Source organism: Rhyacophila brunnea, unplaced genomic scaffold, assembly GCF_057557595.1.
Source record: "Rhyacophila brunnea isolate RB1 unplaced genomic scaffold, BYU_Rbru_1.0 scaffold_1, whole genome shotgun sequence".
Lineage (NCBI taxonomy): Eukaryota > Metazoa > Arthropoda > Insecta > Trichoptera > Rhyacophilidae > Rhyacophila > Rhyacophila brunnea.
In genome coordinates this window covers 16,831,901-16,852,613 of record NW_028232751.1, presented here as the reverse complement: position 1 = coordinate 16,852,613, position 20,713 = coordinate 16,831,901, and the positions used below count along the sequence as shown (strand labels likewise).

The 20,713-nt window shown below is 35.1% G+C and overlaps 1 protein-coding gene across 1 annotated transcript; it reads left to right on the top strand.

Moving 5' to 3' along the window:
• Positions 1-8,566: 8,566 nt before the first annotated feature.
• On the top strand, positions 8,567-20,091 carry LOC147079538 (inactive peptidyl-prolyl cis-trans isomerase shutdown). The gene is made up of 3 exons (XM_085941223.1): positions 8,567-8,681; positions 15,934-16,414; positions 19,902-20,091. The coding sequence occupies exons 1-2, from the start codon at positions 8,629-8,631 to the stop codon at positions 16,379-16,381; spliced, it is 501 nt and encodes a 166-aa protein (XP_085797349.1). The 5' UTR covers positions 8,567-8,628; the 3' UTR covers positions 16,382-16,414; positions 19,902-20,091.
• Positions 20,092-20,713: the final 622 nt, after the last annotated feature.

The window sequence follows — 20,713 nt, the reverse complement described above, 5'->3', positions numbered from 1 at the left end:
AAGTCACTTTTCAGACGGGTGTAATTATTAAACCTTTCGTCTGTTAGCACATTTTAAAATAAAGCGGAGTATAATATACGATGTAGGTAGGTACCTATTTGAGACCATGATGAGTAGTCAGGGGCGGATCAAGTCAAGTGGAGGCCTCGAGCGGTAAAAATTTCGGGGCCCCCAAATTCAAGTTAGAAAAAAAAGTTTTATACTTACAGAGAAACTCTCATTAATTTATTAACATAAAATATAACAAAGGTAATAGAAATAAAATTAAATAAACATATTTTTTTACATAAATTTTCGTCTTGCTTTATTTCTTGCAAATTCGTCTATTATTTCGGCATTGTCAATTCGGTTAAAATTTTCTTGCTCTATATACAAATGGTCATACTATTTAATCTTTCTTCTCCCATAGTACTTCTCAAATATTTTTTTACACGCCTTAAAACAGAAAAAGATCTTTCACCTGACGCATTAGATAAGGGGATTGTTAAAAAAATTCAATAATATTTCTACATTTGGGAATGTGCAAGACATTTCTTTGGCGGATCGATAGATGTCTGGCGTGGTTTTAATAGTGTCCTTGTTTTCTTTAAGAAATATTAAAAAATGGTCAAATTCATCTTCAAAAGTACAAACATCAATGTCCTGTTTGTAAATATCCATCAACGTTTTTATCGCGTTCTTTTTTCCTTCCATTGATAGATTCCAATCAAAAAATATTCAAACAGGCTCTATAACTATTGCATATGTTAGTGTTCTTTGCAATAGTTCTGCCTTGGTCTTATCGCATCAGGGATCGAAATAGACCGGAACGCGCCGGAGCGCCGTTCCTGTTCGTGAAATTCTAAAAGATACCGTTCCGGCTCGTGGATTCTTTGAAAATTGCGTTCCGTTTCATGTTATTGAGATAATATTGGATGTAGGTATATAGTTTTTAAAGTTGTAAGAACTAATTCGTGAGAATATGTTATGTTATTTATTAACGATTAGTCCTACAAGGTCTATATTATAATATAGGCTGTTCGGATTTCAGATGTGCTCCAAATTTGTAATTATTTACCCTTACAAGCAGGGCTGAATTTACAAAAAGGGCTATAGGTCCGGGACCCAAAATTAGTAGGTCTACAGAACCCGAAAAATAATGTGAAATCACAAAAGAACCTTGCAGCGAAAGAATACAAAAATATACGAGCTTCTAGAATTTTAAAGATAAGAGCCCAATTCTAAGAAAATTGATGAAAAATAAGTGATTTTTAAAAAAATGAGTAGGTACCTTTTAAAAAAAAACTATATTTTAATGTTGTATTGCTGAGGGGGGGGGGGGGGGTAATGTGTATTAGCTGAGGGCTCCTTCAAGCATAAATAAAACCCTGATTACTAGGAATATCTCCCTTATAATATCCGAAAAATATTTAACCCACTTTCATATTTTAGAATGATTATTCAGCGCTCCGGTTCGTAAGATTTTCTATTTCGAGCACTGTATCGCATATGACATAAAATGAATTTACTTTGAACTAGACTAGTGAGTCACTTCTTCTCGGTTATTGCTGAACCAATATTCACACGTCAGGAAAAATGATTAAATTCGTTGCATTTTTTTATTGTTCGGAAACTAAGACTTAAGTAGCGAGACCATAATAAAGTAAACGATGAACTGTACCCAATCACAGAAATTATTGTAATCCATCTGTAAAACAAGATCTCGGGGTACCTTTGGGGCCCCTTGGTACCTCGGGCCATATACTAGGTACATAGATTATGAATAAATATGAGCAATGTAAAAAGTTTATAACTTACTTTGCAGACAAAGTTTTGGACAACACACATCCAAGTCAAGTCTGAGTGCCAATGACGAATTATTCCGCTCAATCGCCCGATATTGTGTAACTTGAAATCGTAAAAAATAAATTAGCCTTTAACAAAAAAAAAAAAAAAATATTCGAAAGATCAACCTACACGACATTAACATTTGAAAATGATTTCGAGCATATGGCCACCGCGGCAGTTCTTGACGAAGCGCATTTTGGACGTACAATTTTAGGTCACTTTTTCATACTACTGGCTGTAGGTAGGTATTCCTATCACAAATAATAACCTGAACAATATTGGCTTAAGGCGTTAATATTGTTGCTGGTTTGTCAGCATACACCAGTGACTTCACATAGTCATACAGAAAATAATTCAGCGGTGACAAATCGCACGACATTGGAGGCCAATGATTGACAGGTCCGTTTTTCGAAATCAACTTATCATCAAATTTTGATTTCAATAAGTCTATAGTTACGATGGCCGTGCGGTTTAAGCATCGGCCTATAGCCTGGTGGGTCCCAGGACTCCCAGGCTCAAATCCTGGGTCTGACAAGTACTCATATTGTTTTTTCTCATAAATGAAATTTGGAAGGCCCGGGTATTTTTCACCCTATGAAAAATTCAGACTTGATTTTACAATTTTTTACTGACCTGAATATAGGTATACCTAGTAACATTATACCGTCCAATCTCTTTGCTAATAGCCTAATAATATTCTACATATAGGTTCCATTGGATATTTATTACCTTTAAGGAATATGTTACTATTAGCTACCCACACCAATTCCATGCCTACCGAAGTTTTTATCAGGAAAATAAGAAACGTTATTTTTTTCAAATCTACTGATATTTAGATAATAATATGATGAAGAAAAGTCACCTTTTACGTGTTTTTTTAAAAGACGCTTGTGAGATTACATATCAAATAATTGGGTACAAGATAAAAAGAACTTTTTATATATCACGTTTTAAAATTTTCTGTTGAATCATTATATAAACTTGACAATTCTATGTACTTATTAATAAAAACTTTTTATTGTATTTGATAGAAATACTGAATAAAATGTCATTTTGACATTTCACATTGATTTTCATAGTAACGCATGTATATATCTGTACCTTAGAGCAGTGGCGGCCGGTGGTCTTCAGAATAGCATTTTCTGGTAGTGCGCAATGGTTTACCTTCTATACCCAGCATTGGAGCATAGGGCAAGCACAAGTTCACGCCACTTCTCTCGGTTCAACGCCAACTCTTGCGCCTCCCGCCATGTCAGACCTGCAGCATGTAGGTCGCTTTTGTAGCACCGCTGCAGGGTGAGGGAGGGCCGAACATGGCAACGGAACCCTTGAGGCTGTGCCATAAGGGTACGCAGTGTCACACTCTTTGGCGGCATCAGGAACACTTGTCCTAGCCACGTAAAGGTCGTAAAGCGTCTCTCCATGATTACCTTAATCACCGAAAGCTGCCGTGTCAATAAGCTAAGATAATATCTTAGTGTAAAAAGACCGAAACGTTGAACTTCTCAGAAGGTAAATTAAATATGTCTTTGTTTATTTATTATATTTCTTAAAAAGAGTTTTTAAACAGTTCAAATTATTTAATATCAATAAAGGAACTTTACGGTCTGGGCAAACAATGCTTCAGCCAAATAAATAACCGCTGATGTGTTTTTTTGTTTATTGAATGTATTTGAGTGGCTTAGAAATAAATGCGGTAGTTTATATTTTCGTAAAAGTTTGGCGATTCATTAAATCTTAAATGTGACATTGTTAAAAATTAACTCGCCAACATTGTTATAAAACAGAAACTGGCGTTTTTGTTTCTAGAGTCATAATTTCGTGCGCCGATCTAAAAGTGTGTAAAAATTCTACACAAACGTCATTACGGGAATATTCGACCACGGTTTAAGAAGTATATAATGACCTCATTGTAATCCTGTGCAAACTGAAAATCTGTCTGGATCGTAATCGCTTTGCGCACGAACGGAGTATTGTTCATAGTTCGCGAAGTGAGTGATACACGTGTAAAAGTTGAGCGATGTCTTCAAAGATGCAGGCAGTGCGTAGCACTTGAATGGTATTAGGGAGCCGCCGCTGCCTCAGAGGCAGACGGATGCAACTCCGTTTTTGGGGAAAATGAGTTTTTTTAAGAATCGTCATGCTAAAGGCTTTATTTATTAGAGGCAGAGAGATGAAAGTCTTAGTTGCTATAATAAAAAAGATAGGCATAATATCATAAAGATGCAAATGCCATACCTACCTTGGAAGCAGAAAGATGCAAATCCAATAATCCACTAAGATAAAATTCTCTCAAACCGTCTGCAATATGTACTAGACGAGAACCAGCCAGGAGAACAAGCTTTAGAGGAGGATACAGCACTTTGGACCATATCCAAGTCATCAGAGGAATCAGAGCGGTAACAGGAATACAAGCTGCCACTATCCATGGGTTTTATAGACTATAAGAAAGCGTTCGATTCCATAAAGAAATTTTCAATACTCGATGCACTCAGCCATCAAGGATCCCTGGGCGCTATATAAATATTTTCAATAATATATACAGTAGCGCAACAACATCTCCATAAACCATCGCTCATTTCCTATCAGAAAGGAGACCGACAAGGTGATACAATCTCACCTAAACTATTTACAGCTACCATTGAAGACTTATTCAGGCAACTTGACTGGAATGACAAGGGTCCCCATAAATAGAGAATACGTGAGTCATCTCCGCTTTGCCGATGATAACACATAGTAGTTTGCTAAGACTGCTAGAAGACTCAGAATACCTACCTCCAAAGCAAAATGCAAGGAACTCGCTGAAGTAAGAAACAAAGTAGGCTTGAAAATAAATGTATCAAAGAAGAAAGTCATGTTCAACTGCTTTGCGGGCCAAAAAGAGATCCTCTAACAGGTGACAAACTACATCTATCTGGCACAACAAGTGTCTATAGATGGATGTATATTGATATGATATGAAATTGTTTGCAGAGTAAAGCTAGGCTGGAGTGCTTTTGGCCGCATGAGTAATTTATTCAAAAATGACCTCCCACTGTGCCTAAAGCGCAAGGTGTTCAACCAGTGTGTGCTTCCCGTAATCACATGCGTGTGAAACATTGACCCTAAGTAAAAGAGAGATCCAGAAACTTAGAGTAGCACAACGTGGTTGGAGAGGTGCATGCTGGGCATAACGCGAAAGGAAGAAAGGAAAAAAGAGGAGTGATTGAATAAGGAAGCAGACAAGGGTTTGCGATGTAATAGAGTTCATGAAAAGTCTCAAATGGAGATGAGCTGGACACATAGCGCGAAGAAGAGACAATCGTTGGACAAATTTAGTCATCAAGTGGTATCCAAGAGGTACAAAACATCCGCAAGGTAGACCTAGAGGCTGCTGGATCGATGAAATGATAAAGTTCTGTGGAAGTACTTGGCAACGCAACGCACAGGAACGAAAGAAGTGGAATCAGCTTGGAGATTAGCGAGGCCTTAATCCAGCAGTGAACAGATTCAGGCTGATGATGATGATGATGACATAATAAAATTTAAAAAAAAATGTGTTTTGCTTTGTTATATTTATACCTATAATTTTTTTAAACTTATAAATTGTTTTATTTTGGCTAGGTAAATAAGATACAAATCCACATTAACAAAATATCTTTAGAGGCAGAAGGATGTAAATCCACACTACGTTTTTATATTATTTTTTTTAGATATAAAATTGTATTATATTTATTCCTTTCTTACATATTCCAGAAGTACTTTAATTGAATTAGAATACGAAAACTAATGATCATTCTATGTATTTATATTTTCTTGGAAGTTATTTCTATTATTGGAGTATTCGTTTAAAATAAAAATTGTTTTTTGGCTCTCCTGAACAATTGGGTATTTGGTACTTGCATCCGTCTGCCTCTGAGGTACAGATATTAATAATTTAGTTGCTAGGACTCCCTTAGCAACCAACAATAATAACTTTCCATACAAAACAGAATTAACTGAAAATGAATTCAATTCTGCTTAAAAATGGCTAAAAGTATTAAAAAGCATTTTAGTCATGTTCTGATATATTCAAAAAGTTTCAAATGTCTAGCTAGTCGGGAAGTTAGTTAAAAATCTTCAATCGTCCAATACAAATCTTGGACAAACAAGAAAAAAATTATACTAGACACACAAGAATTAATCCGTACCGGACAAACAAGAATACGCGCTAATAAAAAGTGGTAAAATACACGCTTTCATCAAACATTTTATTTAGATATTTTTGAAAAAAAAAACAAAAATCTACTGAATTTTGGTATTGTGAATGATTTATTTTTTACGACATAATTTGGGTGAATGTGGCAGCACTACGTTGGACCCCTTAAGTTCGTATCATTGAACCTGAATTGAACGAATCAAATGACACCGTTTGATTTATTTGATTTGGAACCGTTTGGTAGAATGTCCACGGAAACGCTTTTCTGACAACTAATTAGTGTTGCCAGTACTTAAAATTAATTCATAACATATTAGTCTCTAAAACAGAAACATATTTATTGTAACGTCAACTTGTTACGAAATTCTAACCTCCTATCGTGGTCTACAATAATACAAATTTAACAAACTGTCGTATTCATTCATTTTAAATGTACAAAATATAAAGAATGCCTCATGAATAGGTAGCCATATAGTTAATTTAAAAGATTTATAGGTATGACGAGTTTTTAAAAATTACTTTTGATTAAAGCTTTTCATAATAATAGACCACTTGTTCATGTCGACAGTATGATATTGTGACTTAGACGACAATCGAACACATTACATTGATAAAATTCATTAGGTAATACAAAGATCATTCCGGGTTGATTTAACACAGTTTGCAAAATGAAAATAAATTCTTGGTCTGACATAATAATTATAGTAATGATATTAAATCGAACTCTTTGCATAGAAAATATGTGCTGGATTTTGAGATAATAAGACCAAAAGCGGCGTCATGTTCGCGTATGGTTACTTATGAATAATATGTATTGATTGATAATCTATAATATACATAATTGAAGTGAACTCCTATGGTGTAAATGTCTAACATATTAATATGAACACCTCACGATATATAAATGCCGAATAAAGCTTACCAACACTTTGACAGATTGCCATTAGTCTATGGATCGTCCGAATTGGTTTGACGTTTCATGTCAAACCATTTCTGATGGTCCGAGAACGGTTTGATTTTCAATGATACACTGAACTTTCTACTCATACAATTTGTATGTATATTATCTATGGTTTAATTTGATTTGTTTCGTTCAGGTTGAAAGAAACGAACCTGAAAGACAGAAAGAAAGGTTCGTATCATTGAAACTGAATCGAACAAATCAAATCGCATGGTTTGATTGATTAGATTTGGGACCATTTGGTAAATGTCCACGGGAACGCTTTTCTGACGACTAATAATTAGAACTAATTATTAGTGTTGCCAGTACTTAAAATAAATTCTATAACCTATAGCAACACATTTATTGAAATGTCAACTTGGTGTGAATAGGTTCATGAATAGGTACATAGCTATTTAGTTCATTTATACGATTTATGGGTGGGTATGACAAAAGTTTTTAAAAATTACTTTTGCTCAAAGCTTTTCATACCTAATTGCCCACTTGTTTGATTGTTTTCCTGTCCACAGTTTGATATTGTCAATTAGACGTAAATATTTTAGACCTTTCACCATAGGAGTTCACTTGAATTATATAGGTATATTATAGCTTAATAATCAATACCTATTATTCATTTACCATAGGTACGCGAACAAGAAACCGCTTTTGATCTTATTATCCCAAAATTCCAGCCGTATTTTCTATGCGAAGAGTTCGATTTAATATCATTACCTAAAATATCATGTCAGACCAAGAATTTATTTTCATTTTATTTATATTTATCCAAGTAATAGTAAAATAGTTACCTACTTTGATTTAATAAACAAAAACCGATTGCCAAAGTAGCTTGATTTCGAAGAACGCTAATGAGTAGGTATTACAGTGACCAATGGTTTAAATTTGTCGCTATTAGTATGTCATACCGTAGAATAATGGATAAAATGCGCCGATTGGGGCGTTTACCCGTGGAGATGCTGGGTTCGATTCCCGGCCGGGTGGCTTACTTTTTTCAAAAAAGATTTTTTCTATTGGTTACAATACACTCTCTCAGAAAGTGTTTTTCTAAATTATATATTGTTCAATAATCAGAATGATAAATTCTTAAATCTTGTAAATTATTCGTTTGAATAAAAAAATAGTTAATTATAAATGTGTTGCTGTTTTAGAGACTAATATGATACTGAATTAATGTTAAGTACTGGCAGCACAAATTAGTCGTCAGAAAAGCGTTCCCGTGGACATTATGCCAAACGGTCCCAAATCCAGCAATTCAAACCGTTCCATTTGATTTGTTCGATTCAGCTTGAATGATACGAAGTTAAATGATACGAACCTACTGCTATGGGTTCAAATAGACTATATGACGATCAGGCACATATATGCTAAGAGCGTTTTAGTGTCTATGATCAAATCTATGCCATTCTGACATATTATACATACATATTGTATGAGAGCTATGACATTAATTTACACTCTGTGACACAGGACGCCAACATAAGAAACGGGTTTTTCGACATATATAATAATATGACCGATCGTCATAGAGTGTATTTGAAGCATTAGTCTATGGTCGATTAGTTCGAATTAGTTTATGGATATTGGTTAGTTAATTGTTAGTCTATGGTTCTTCGTAGTTCATGGTTTCGGATTTCCCCTACAGCAAGTTTGCCGAAGGCTTGAGACAATGGACGAAAATTACAGTGATAAAGATTTCGACTTTGATAAGCTCAATTTCATGTATGTTATAATTATAATATGTATTAATAATTCTAAATACTTCATGATAATTTTTTCAATGAATTCCGTCAATTTGATAAACGTGTATAGGTACACTACCATGTAAAGTTAGAGCATTACCTTTACGAATAATTTATAGGTTATTCAGTGTGAATACAAAGTGGTCGTCTTGATTTATTAAGGCAGGGTAAATGTGCGGCAGATGCCTGCATGAGATTTTATAACTTTCTTTAGTGGTTGTAACGGGTTCTCCGCCCTCGTCAGCTGTCTGACGCAATCGTATAATTATATTAGTCTATGACGCCATAGTATTATTTGGGGGAGAATACATTACGCGTAGTCATCAGCGGGGCTATTCTAACGTATCCAAACGTATGTGTTAAAAGGTTAAAACGGCTAATTATGATAAAATTATCAAAATTAACACATTTGCTATTCTCGCGGTCATTTGCGTAAGAAAGTTAACCGATATCCCTGCCTAGGTTAAGTTTGGTTACGTTTGACGTTTGACATTTATATAAACAAAGCTCGCGCCGTTCGGGTACCAGAGACAACGCTGCACGAACATGGCCGATTTTAACCGAAGTCAGAAAATCATAGATAATATACCAGCAAATAACGTACGTACTTCACGCCGTAGTTAGCCGTTTAAACCGGATATGAAAGTTAGCTGCCGCTAAAGTGATAATATCTGACAGTGTGCCTGAATAACAAATGTGTTAACTTGGACCAATGGTAACATCGTAAATGTGCTAAAGTGATAATTGTTAAGAATAGGCCTACAGGTGTTGAAAATGTATAGGTTTTTTGTTTCTCAGATAAAAGAGAATTTGAGAAACTACGAGACTCCTTTTTATTTAGGTAGGTAACTCTTGCGACCAAAATTGCTTACCGAGAATTCAAGTAATTACATTTGAAACCAAACCAAAATCTTATATTGCGAAATTATAGTACTTTGCACCAAATTATCGAACGGAAATATCGAAATTTTAGTACTTTTTACATATTTTTTCCGATATTCAATATTTTGGGCGTACTATACCTGTTTTATATCATACGTAGTACGCGGCCCAAAATTATAGTACACATATTATAATTATAGTACGGTTGGGCAACACTGTATCACAGTGTTACTATCTTTTTGTCGTCGAATTATAGTACGCGGTCCAAAAAAATATAGTATTTCAGCAAAAATAGGACGTGTCGAAAATGTAAAAGTTTTTTGTTTGTCACATAAACATAACAGAATTCAAGAAATTCTGATGCCCTTCTTTAATTAAGGCCATGCATTAGTTGAGGCACGGTCTACCTATTCGGGTTTGGTTAGCCGTTACGTATGTTTGTGACGTGTATTTTCCTCCAGCGAGTGAATTGGAGATGTTTAAACTATTTTTTGGGAAAATGTTGTCTAGCGACATCTTAATTAGGAATAGAAGGATTATTGTAATGGGAGATTTTAACCTGAATTCAGCGCGCAGCAGTGAAAGGGTCAAGAGCGAACTCGAATTTCTGTTTGCTGTTTTTGGATTTTCCCAGTACAATGATGTTCCTAATGGTACGTTTACACCTGACACTTATACCGTTATACTTATTTTATGTGTCTGACATAAAAATTCACTTACCGTTTACACCTGCATGGATCTGACATAAAATTCTCGTATACTTCTCGTTGAAATAAAGTCTCGACACTTTATTCAATGGCAACACTTGGAATAAATATATGCGGTGTTTACATATGGTATTGTAACTTATTCGGACACTTATTTCGTATACTTCTCAAAAACGTTATGTCAGTTGTCAATATGGGAATGTTAAAAAAGAAAGCAGCGAGTGTTATTATTTTCTATCTTTCTATAAGTCTTTTGGCAACGAAAAGGAGGAAAAAATGGTCTAGATGGGTGCGGGAATGGATTCAGCGACGAGAAGAACTAGGTGCCTTCCGTTTGATGTCAGAGTTTAAAATCGAAGATCCAACTCAATTTGTGAACTTGAGTTTGCAAGATTGGACCTTTTGCCAAAAAACAAGACACACAATTCAGTAATGCCATAAGTGTAGAAGAAAGATTAACAGTAACATTGCGATATCTGGCACTTGATCGTCATTGCATATTCAATATAATATTATCGTACCTAATACGAGTGCAGGTGTGGGCCAAAATGAATTAGGTAATACCATTTGAAGCGCATTTTTTCTTCACAGAGTGCATCAGAATTAATCGTATGTGCCGAGAACAAGCGATATTTTATTTTCGAACAAAATCCATAGAACACGGCACATCCGATTTATTTCTCACTGTCTATGATTTTTGACAGATCGCTACAGTACATTATTAACGTAAACGTTGGGCATACATTCATGGTGTACCTATGATAATTGATTGTCCGTTGTTTTAGAAATATACCTATGCAATTCACTAGGTACCTGTCAAACTACGAATAATGTGTCAGGTACTTGACATAAAAGTAGACGGTGGTCCAACTTCGGTGATATATCGCTCCAAGTTCGAACTTGTCGTATACGCGGTGTTTACATTTGCGTATATAAGTAGATTGAATAAGTGGCAGGTGAGAGTCGACACACGCAAAATAAGTGGCAGATACAAATATACTTACTGTTTACACTTAAGTGAATATGGTGTCATACATAAATATGACGATATTAGTGTCAAATGTAAACGTACCATAACTCTGCTAATGGGTTTCTAGACAGGATTTTTAGCAACGTTAAAATATCGATTTCGCGATGTATATCACCGATCGTACGAGAAGATGCGTATCACCCTACTTTATCTTTTTTACACGAGTTTCGTCCAACTCTCCTTCAGAGGACTAACATTCCCTCACACAGAATAAATCTGCAGAGGGGGTGGAAGTGTGAAGGGGGAAACTTTGATTTACTTTACTCATTAATGGGTGAGGTAGATTGGAGTGAGTTGTATGAAATTTGTGACGTAAATGACGCGGAACAGCACTTTTACAACATTATTTATAATATTTTTGACCAGTGTTTTACAAGGAAGTCGCCATGTCGTGGTAGAAGGCGATACCCGAGGTGGTTTTCTCGGGAAGTTGTCGGGGACATTGAGGTCAAACATTATTACCATAGAACTTGGAAGACTAAGCATATTCAGCAAGACTATGAAATGTTTAGTCTTTATCGCTCAAGAGTGCGGCAAGCTGTTCGACTGGCCTATCGAGCGCATATAGAAACGGTGGAAAATTGCATCCGAGAAAATTCTTAATTGTTTTGGGACTATGTTAAATCTTTAAGAAGGGATGGTGGGTTTGCCAATTCAATGAGTTGGAAAGGCGAAGAGGTGACCGGATCTGGAGTGGCAGAGGCATTTGCCGGTCACTTTAGGTCTGTCTACGCAAGTAGTAGTCCGAATCTGGATGTTGCCTCAACGTCAAGAAAACCATCACGCGGTGCCCAATCTATTGATATCCTTCCGATTGATGTTGCCATTGTGTTTAGGTTCATTAAAAAGCTAAAGAACACACGATCTTTAGGACCGGATAATCTCCCAACATTTTTTTTAAAGGGGTATATTGACTTTGTCAAAGGCCCGCTTTCATATATATTTAATCTTGTGATGGAGATGGGTATCTTTCCCGAATTGTGGAAGATGTCAAAGGTTACTCCAATCCATAAGAGTGGTACCGAGTCATCAGTGGAGAACTACAGGCCGGTTGCTGTTATCTCAGCACCCGCAAAAGTTCTTGAGATGATCATGCATAACATGATTTATCCAAAAATTGAGTCATTTATAATGAATGAGCAGCATGGATTTAGAGTTGGCCGATCAACGGAAACTAACCTGATGGTATTTGTAGATTATGTGTCGTCAGCACTAGATAGAGGCCATCAGGTTGACTGTTCTTACAATGACTTCTCAAAAGCGTTTGACAGAGTCGATCACAACATCCTGTTGGAAAAACTCCAACTAATTGGATTGTCCGATCGTTTTCTGAAGCTATTCGGGAGCTATTTTAGGAATCGTCAACAATACGTATCGTATGGCGTCTATCAGTCACAGACATTCAATACATTTTCTGGTGTCCCTCAGGGCTCAAACTTGGGGCCATTGCTGTTTACGATTTTTATAAATGACATAGCAATGGTCATTAAAAATGCTATGTTTTTGTTGTTCGCTGATGACCTGAAACTCTTCATGGAAGTTGTCACCTTGGACGATTGTCGTCAACTTGATATAGACAATATATTAGATTGGGGCAGGCGTAACAAACTGGACTTCAATATTGAAAAATGCAATATTTTATCATTTACCAGAACCTCGCGAGTATTATTTTTCCAATATTCGATGCATGGCAGAGTTCTTTCGCGAATACCATCTGTAAGGGATTTTGGCATTACGTTTGACAGTAAGCTGTCATTTAGTGGTCATATAGCTATCATTTGTAAAAAGGCGCTACAATTGTTGGACTTCGTCTTGCGTACTTCCCGGGTCTTTTCGGATGTTACTGTATTAAAAATTCTTTATAATTCCTTAGTGAGAAGCCGGCTTGAGAGTGGGTCGATTGTTTGGGCCCCGCATCAGTTGAAATATGAGCTTATGGTGGAGCGAGTTCAAAAGAAATTTTTGAGACTCCTTTATTTGAGGTTATATGGATACTATCCGTGGCTTTATCCAACTGACTTTCTCTTAGGTATGCTTACATACTGTAGTTTAAGTGCTAGAAGATATCAATATTTGGCCACGTATTTTTTTCGACTAATACGTGGTGTGAATGAGAACTCTGCCATTCTTGGTAATATTGACGTGTGTGTCCCTGATAGCTATCTTAGAAATCGGGAGCATCAGTTGTTTGTTCTCCCGAGGAGCAGAACTAACCTGCCATTGGTGATGCCAATTGGGAGGGCAATAACTCTGTTCAACCAATTTGCTTCGGATGTTGATATATTCCATCTACGTGAGAATGAGTATAGGTGGACGTTATTTTATAAATTCTTAAAATAGGGTCTGCTTAACTCATCCGGTATACTTCCTTGTACCTATATACTTCATATTTTTTGTATTTACACATTTATACTGTAGAATAACTGAATATTGCATAATTACAGTATTACATAATACTATTTTAATAATATTTATTTGTTTCTAAATGTCATGTTGTGAACGTCTTAAACTTATAATTTGTAATGTCCACAATATGTAAAATAAATTAAAATTGAAATTATCTAGTTTACAGGCCCTTCCTGTTCAAGACCCCTCCACACTTTCATCAAAGTCATCTTCACTGATCAAATATTTGACATTTGTACATTGTATTATCTCGCCTACAACTTTGAACTTTCTATACTGGCGGTCAGCAAACTTTTACCACACAAGTAGTCATTATAATAACGCCTGTACACGTGCACGGATTTACTGGCAACGATAATGTGTACATTAAACAATCGCGATTATAACTGTTTACACACAAAACTGCTGACTGTCTCTCGCCAATCTCATTCTTCAAGCATAAGCGAGACGCATTATTGTCGTTGTATGGTGCTATTTCATAGGTTGTGAAAAATGGTAAACGTCAAAATGCTCTGTGCGGTGTAGTTCGTATTTTTTCCAGCATCAAAAAAGCTGAAAATACGGTAGTTTTAATTTCACATTCAATATTTCTGAAGAGACACATCCGTGCCAAAGAGCCGTATGTGGATCGCAAGCTATAGCCTTATCAAAAAGAAGTGTTTGCTTTTTATGATACAGGACAGGACAAGAAGTCTAAATTGATTCCATAAATTATTATTAATTAACTTTGTTTATTTCAGGAACATCAGTAAGGATTTTACGACTTTTGAAACTGGCAAGGGCTATCTAGATGTCTCTGATAGCGATGGTTGGTCAGATGATTCTGAAAGTGACAACCTTTTCTTGAGTTGAGGGTCAGATGCTACTTTGGCATTAAGATCACCAAGGATAACTGCATGATCACAGCTGGGGATATTTCCAGCGGCTTCCGCCAAACTTTCGTAGAATGTATCCTTATCTGCATCGCTAGCAGCCTCTGTGGGAGCATAGCACTGCAGAAAAGTGATGGAGCCCGACTTGGTCTTGAAAGTAGCGCGGAGTAGACGTTCGGAGATAGGTTCCCAGCTGGTGAGGCACTTGCAAGCTTCCTTGGACATCAGCAATCCGACTCCACTACGTCGCAATGTGGCGTGTCCGGAGTACAATAGACGAAACCCACGAATAAACTTCTCGCCAATGCCAGTGAGTCGACACTCACTGATCCCGAGAACATCTAACTTGTATTGAGAAAGTATTTCTGTTAGATGCTCGGCCTTTCCAGGGACATTTAGAGTACGGATATTGTAGGTTCCAAAACAAAATCGTTTACCGAATTCAGGCGAGGTCGTCAAGATGGAAACGGGGGTCCGAGGCTTCCCTGTGCTTGGATTAATCTGTTGTTTTAGGGTGTGCAGGTGATCATCCCACAGCACCCGAGTTCACTGGTGGGGCTGCCACCTTAGGGCCCGTGAACATGCCCTGGTTTTCTGTAGGGGTTTTCCTTCCCGTAGCCAGAATGTACCAGTTTTTAGGCGCTGGTGATTCGCCTTGCACCCTCCTCTATCTGCTACAGCATGCTGCATTGCCTAGGGACCCCCACGGAGAGGTTAGAGGTAGGATTTGTTGGCAGAGCTATCATGGATAGTCGACATACTCAGCATTTCAAATAGAAGCACACCTGATCTGGCATCAAGGCATACCCCACTGAAGTCATACCAACCTTTGGTCCCTAAGTCATACCTAATATTATTTATCAAAATTATTTTACCAACGTGAAATTCAACTATCCACAACTAGTACTTTACAATTAATATTTAAGTGGGTAATACAAATTAATATTGATTTAATTAACTGGAATAGCACATACCCTTTGTTATTATTATTCAAGATATTATAAATTGTTATAGTATGTATTAACAAATATATTTTAAAACTTCAGAAGATAGATAACATATTTGATCACTTACTGGCAAACTAACTAATAAAATAAACTAAACCGGTAGGTCATGGGATATGAATTTACAGCCGACCGAAAAGATAACTTCACAATATATTATAATAATAATACCCCCACTTTTAATACATGCTGGCTCTCATCCGGACAGTGAATGATGCAAATCTCACTCGGTCCAACTTATTTTCTAGGTTTTTTTTGTAATAGCTTTGTTTCTGTGCTTTTTCAAAATTATATATTTTCATATAATTCAATTTTGCTACTTTTCTTTCAGAGAACTATCATTTGAAGAAATACTCGGTGAGGTGAAGAACAGATGCACAAAGGCTGCAAGCTTTTATAAAAAGAGCTTGTTTTCTCATGCAAAATTATCCTTGGAATCGGCTTTATATATACTTAACGGTTGCCCGCTAGCAAATGCGGCGGAGAGCAGAAAATCGAAACGTCAATTGCTATACATCCATTTATATCTTGCCATGTGCTATATAAAAATGCATCAGCCCAAGCAAGCATGCTCCGTCTGCAACGACATGAGAAAGATCGACATTAACGGCTTCATGAAAAATTACAGAGCCTTGTTTCAAAACGGCCTAGCTCTGATGATGATTGGAGAGATTAATGAAGCCGAAAAGAAGTTCTTGGCTGCAATTAAATTAAATCCTAATGACGAGCAAATAAAAGCACAGCTGGATTTAATTGTGGAATTAAATAAGAATAAATGAGAAAAAGCTGATTACATAAAAGCTATGTCTGAGGTGAATATACACTAAAATAAACAAACCATATTTCATAACATAGCATAAGGCGTCCAAATTCGTTGCCGTAGATGTCAAGGGAGCCAAGCCACAAATTTGGTAAAAATGAGTAAAGTACACAAAAGCATTTTAAAATCATCAAAGATGCAGTGGTCAATGGATTTAAGCGACAAAACTCTTTTGACTAAATTTTTTGTACATTTCAATATTCAGTGGTCAAGAGATATAACACACATAACTTCTAAGATACTATTTTTTTAGTTATTTGTACAAAATAATAAAAAGATAACACCACAAAGTATATTCTACCTTCAAAGTTTCACCGTTATATCTTTAAAAACAAAAAAGTTCAATTAAATATTGTTACTTTTTTTGTCACATAAAATCTTTGCGCTCCTGTTTCTCAGGATTATGATTTTGTGGACTGGCACCCTTGACATCTACGGCGACGATATTATTTTGACGTCACATGATTTTGGCTTTTTTTAACACTCCCCCCCACCATCACAAAACTCTTTACTAGTTATCAGTGGCGGCCGGCCGGTGGTTTCCAAAATTGCTTTTATTGGGGGTGCAAATTGGATTATGTAACAAAAAAATTAACGACCCACTATTGAATTTGTTTTTTCGGCTCTATATTACGACCGTACACCCTGGATAAAGGTCAGATTTCTTAAATCAATACTTGAAAGCATCTAAGCGAGATTTTTTGAGCAGACAATCATGGAAAAAACCGCTATTATATTGCAAAAACGCTATTAATGCAATTTTTCAATGATTGTCTATGCTCAAAAAGTGTCGTTTAGTTGCTTTCAAGTATTGACTAAAAAAATCTGACGTTACTCTGCGGTGTACTCTCGGTAAATTGAGCCGTTTTTTCTAAATTATTAAGTTACAGTAATATCTCCATAATCAAAACTAATTAATTGGGTATGAGGGTAATCCAAATATTGATAAATCTATGTAATTAAAAAACCGAAAATATTTTATGTTTCCATTCATCAATACCTTTTTTCTGAAGCTCGTTTGAAATTGATAATGATAATAAAGTCTGGATGATCGAAAACCGATGTAATCAAGGATTATAATTATGGTAAAAATGCTTAAAAATGAATTTGACATCTATGCTGTTTTTATAACAGTTTTTAAAATAAAGTTTTATATATCGTATCATCTTGGATTTTGACCTGTTGCAACCAAACATTATTGTCATGTTCGTTTGATACTTTGTTTTTACCATCCTATTTAGTGTATATCAAGTTTTAAAAATAATGATTTTAATTAACACACTTTAGTATTGATTGCACCATGAGCTAGTGTATATGGAATGTTTTGCGTTTTCTCTATATTTAATTTGCGCTGGGCGATTTATACCAAAATCCATACTTGTAATTTGCAGCGATTTCTTTCTTTATTAGGGAATTCAAATTTAAGCACATTCTTTTTGATAATTATCCTTTTTTCTATGGGGTACATATTATTATGTAATTGTTTTCATATAAAAATCATGGCTTGCTACACATTGAAAAAAGACCAACAATCCCACAGCTCGAAATTGACGAAAAATAAATAAATGAAGCCTCTAATAACATATTGATTGTGTTAATGTGAATAGGGTAACATATAACATTTTGATCACGCGTAGGTATCACAAAGAGTATTATTTTTAAATAATGCTCATCTTTTTAATTATACGTTTTTTTATATAATTGGGCCCCTGTATGCATAGATCCCGTTTAACATTAAATCTGGCCCTGCATATAAAGCTGATAAATCTCATTATTAATTAAATTTAATTAATCAATAGATAGTTCATCATCAAAATCCTATATGGATCTTGACTTTGTCTCCATGTGTTTCATATCCATTTTTGACAGTCTAAATTACCCCTATAAAAAGTGAACCACTGATACAAAATTATAGATTGTTTTAGCTAAATTGCGATCATTTGCTTTATGTTTTATAATTAAAATATGTATGCGATCATTGCGATTCAAAATGCTCTCATGCGAAGATAAATCTTTATTTTTGAATGTTTATTTAATTTTATATTTTTTTGTATGTTAATGGTTTGGTAATGCTTATTAAAATATTATTTTTATTAATATTTTACCTCGATTTACCATTGCGCTAAAGTGGTTGAAGCTGTGACCAGAAAATGACAGTAATTTACATAAGTGAGTCTTTTTGCAAATTGCTGTGAATTCAAAACCTTTGGTCAATATTGAGTATGTTCACTTCCATAAATTTCAATAATCTGGGGTGTTAAATTTTGATTTAATAATATATATGATTTTTATATGAAAAAAGTAAGATCACGTATTATTTATTTCTTTTTAAATTTGCCATGTTATATAATATTATGTCCAAGGTCACTTATGGAGCAATGTTGCCAACTCCCGTTAACAAAATAAGTCAGACTGGGTAAGAAAATAAAATATTATTCAGTCGAACTTGGTTATTACGAGGAAAATGGGACCGACTGAATTTACTCGTTATAAGCATTACTCGTTATATCAGAAATTAGGTATTTTTAAATGACCGGTCACAACGCAAAAAGTCGCAATTCAAACAAAAATACACAATTAGAATTTTTCCCCGAAGGAAGCATGACATTCATAAACTACAAAAGAAGTTGTTTATTGTAATGAACGCTGGTAGGTACCTACTGACTTCACGAACCTTGGATTTTTTACATTCAATTTCAACCATAAGCGTGGATACTTTTTCAATATTGTCAGCGAAAACACCAATTAGATAGGTACGTAGACACTTATCTAGTGTTATAAACGTAATCCGATCCCAGCGGCATCGGTCTACGGTAGGATTTTATTGCTTCAGGTCGGAAAATGTTTTTAAACGATCGACACATTAACAGTTTTAAGAAAAATTTTAACGATATTTTTGCTCAGTATATCCGATAAATAGTAGCTCGTTATAAATGTATGGAGAAAATCATAAACTAAAATGTCAACGAATGTTTTCTCATTACATCCGAGATCTCGCTATGTCCGTGATCGTAATAACAGAGTTCGACTGTATATATCAGAAAAATACTAGATTTCGTGAAAGAGAAAAAATAAATGTTTATCATCCGTGGAAAAAATGGTGTTTGTGAAAATCGTTTGTTAGTTATATCCAGTGGCGGCTCGTGGATAAGATATCTGGGGGTGCTGCGGTTGATTAAAAATAAAAATAAATGTTTATTTGGATTATATTTTACTAACATTAAAATTAAATATAAATTATTAATTAATTAAAATAAAGAACTTTGCATAAATTGTCAACGAATGTTTCCTCATTACATCCGAGATCTCGCTATGTCCGTGATCATAATAACCGAGTTCGACTGTATATCAGAAAAATACTGAAAGAGGAAAAATAAATGCTTGTCATCCGTGGAAAAAAGGATGCTTGTGAAAATCGTTATATCTAATTTTTCCCTGTGAAGAATAAGAATTAAAAAAAAGTTTTTTTTCTTTTTCAGCTGTCTTAAAAAAATCAAAAAAATATTCACTTGGTCACGGGTTTATTCTCTTTCTAATGAACTTAGGACTTACATACAACTCAATTCTAGAGTCTACAAAAACAGGATTCAACATAAATAGTGCACACCAAACTTTGTCGATCATGTTTTTTTTTTTTAATTGAACTAAGAATAAAATTTTGCAGATTTGAATTTTGTCAGTTTTATGATGTCACATTTCTACAACCTCCTTATTCCCTTCGTCAAAATTAATTGTGTCATTACCTATATCAGACTCCTTAGAGCAGCGATTTCCAAACTGGGAGGGGCGAAAAGTTTAACACAATTAATAAATGTAGCCACAGGTTTGCAGTTTGCAAATGTATAGCTTATAAAATGGCCGCTAGTTATACAAACATAAACTCCACAAAAATGTGGAAATAGTCCTATAAGAGGTTGTTTGCAAACCTGTCTGAAAATATGGAGACTAATTTTAAAATACCTCATTTCTATACTATTGTGAAGCGCGCTGGCTATCTCATGAAAAAATGAAATAAAAGCGTCAAATCATAATGTTGCAATTTGAGGAAAATTTGTTTGAATGCATTCATAAAAAATTGGAGCTTTGGAACTCGAAATTACAAAAAAATATGTTCGCCATGTTTCCAATTTTAAATGATTTCTGCGCCAGATATATTGAAGCAAACATAACTAAAAGAAGGACTATTGAATATGTGGTTGTGCGTTGCAATTTGATGCGATACCTATATGATGATTGATATACTTAAATGATAACTCCCGTGTATAATTTAGGAAACTGGAATGGATTGACT

Coding starts and splice junctions, on each gene's coding strand:
- LOC147079538 (XM_085941223.1), top strand. CDS start 8,629: ATGGACGAAAATTACAGTGATAAAGATTTCGACTTTGATAAGCTCAAT. Junction 8,682..15,933: donor TTTGATAAGCTCAATTTCAT/GTATGTTATAAT, acceptor CTTTTCTTTCAG/AGAACTATCATTTGAAGAAA.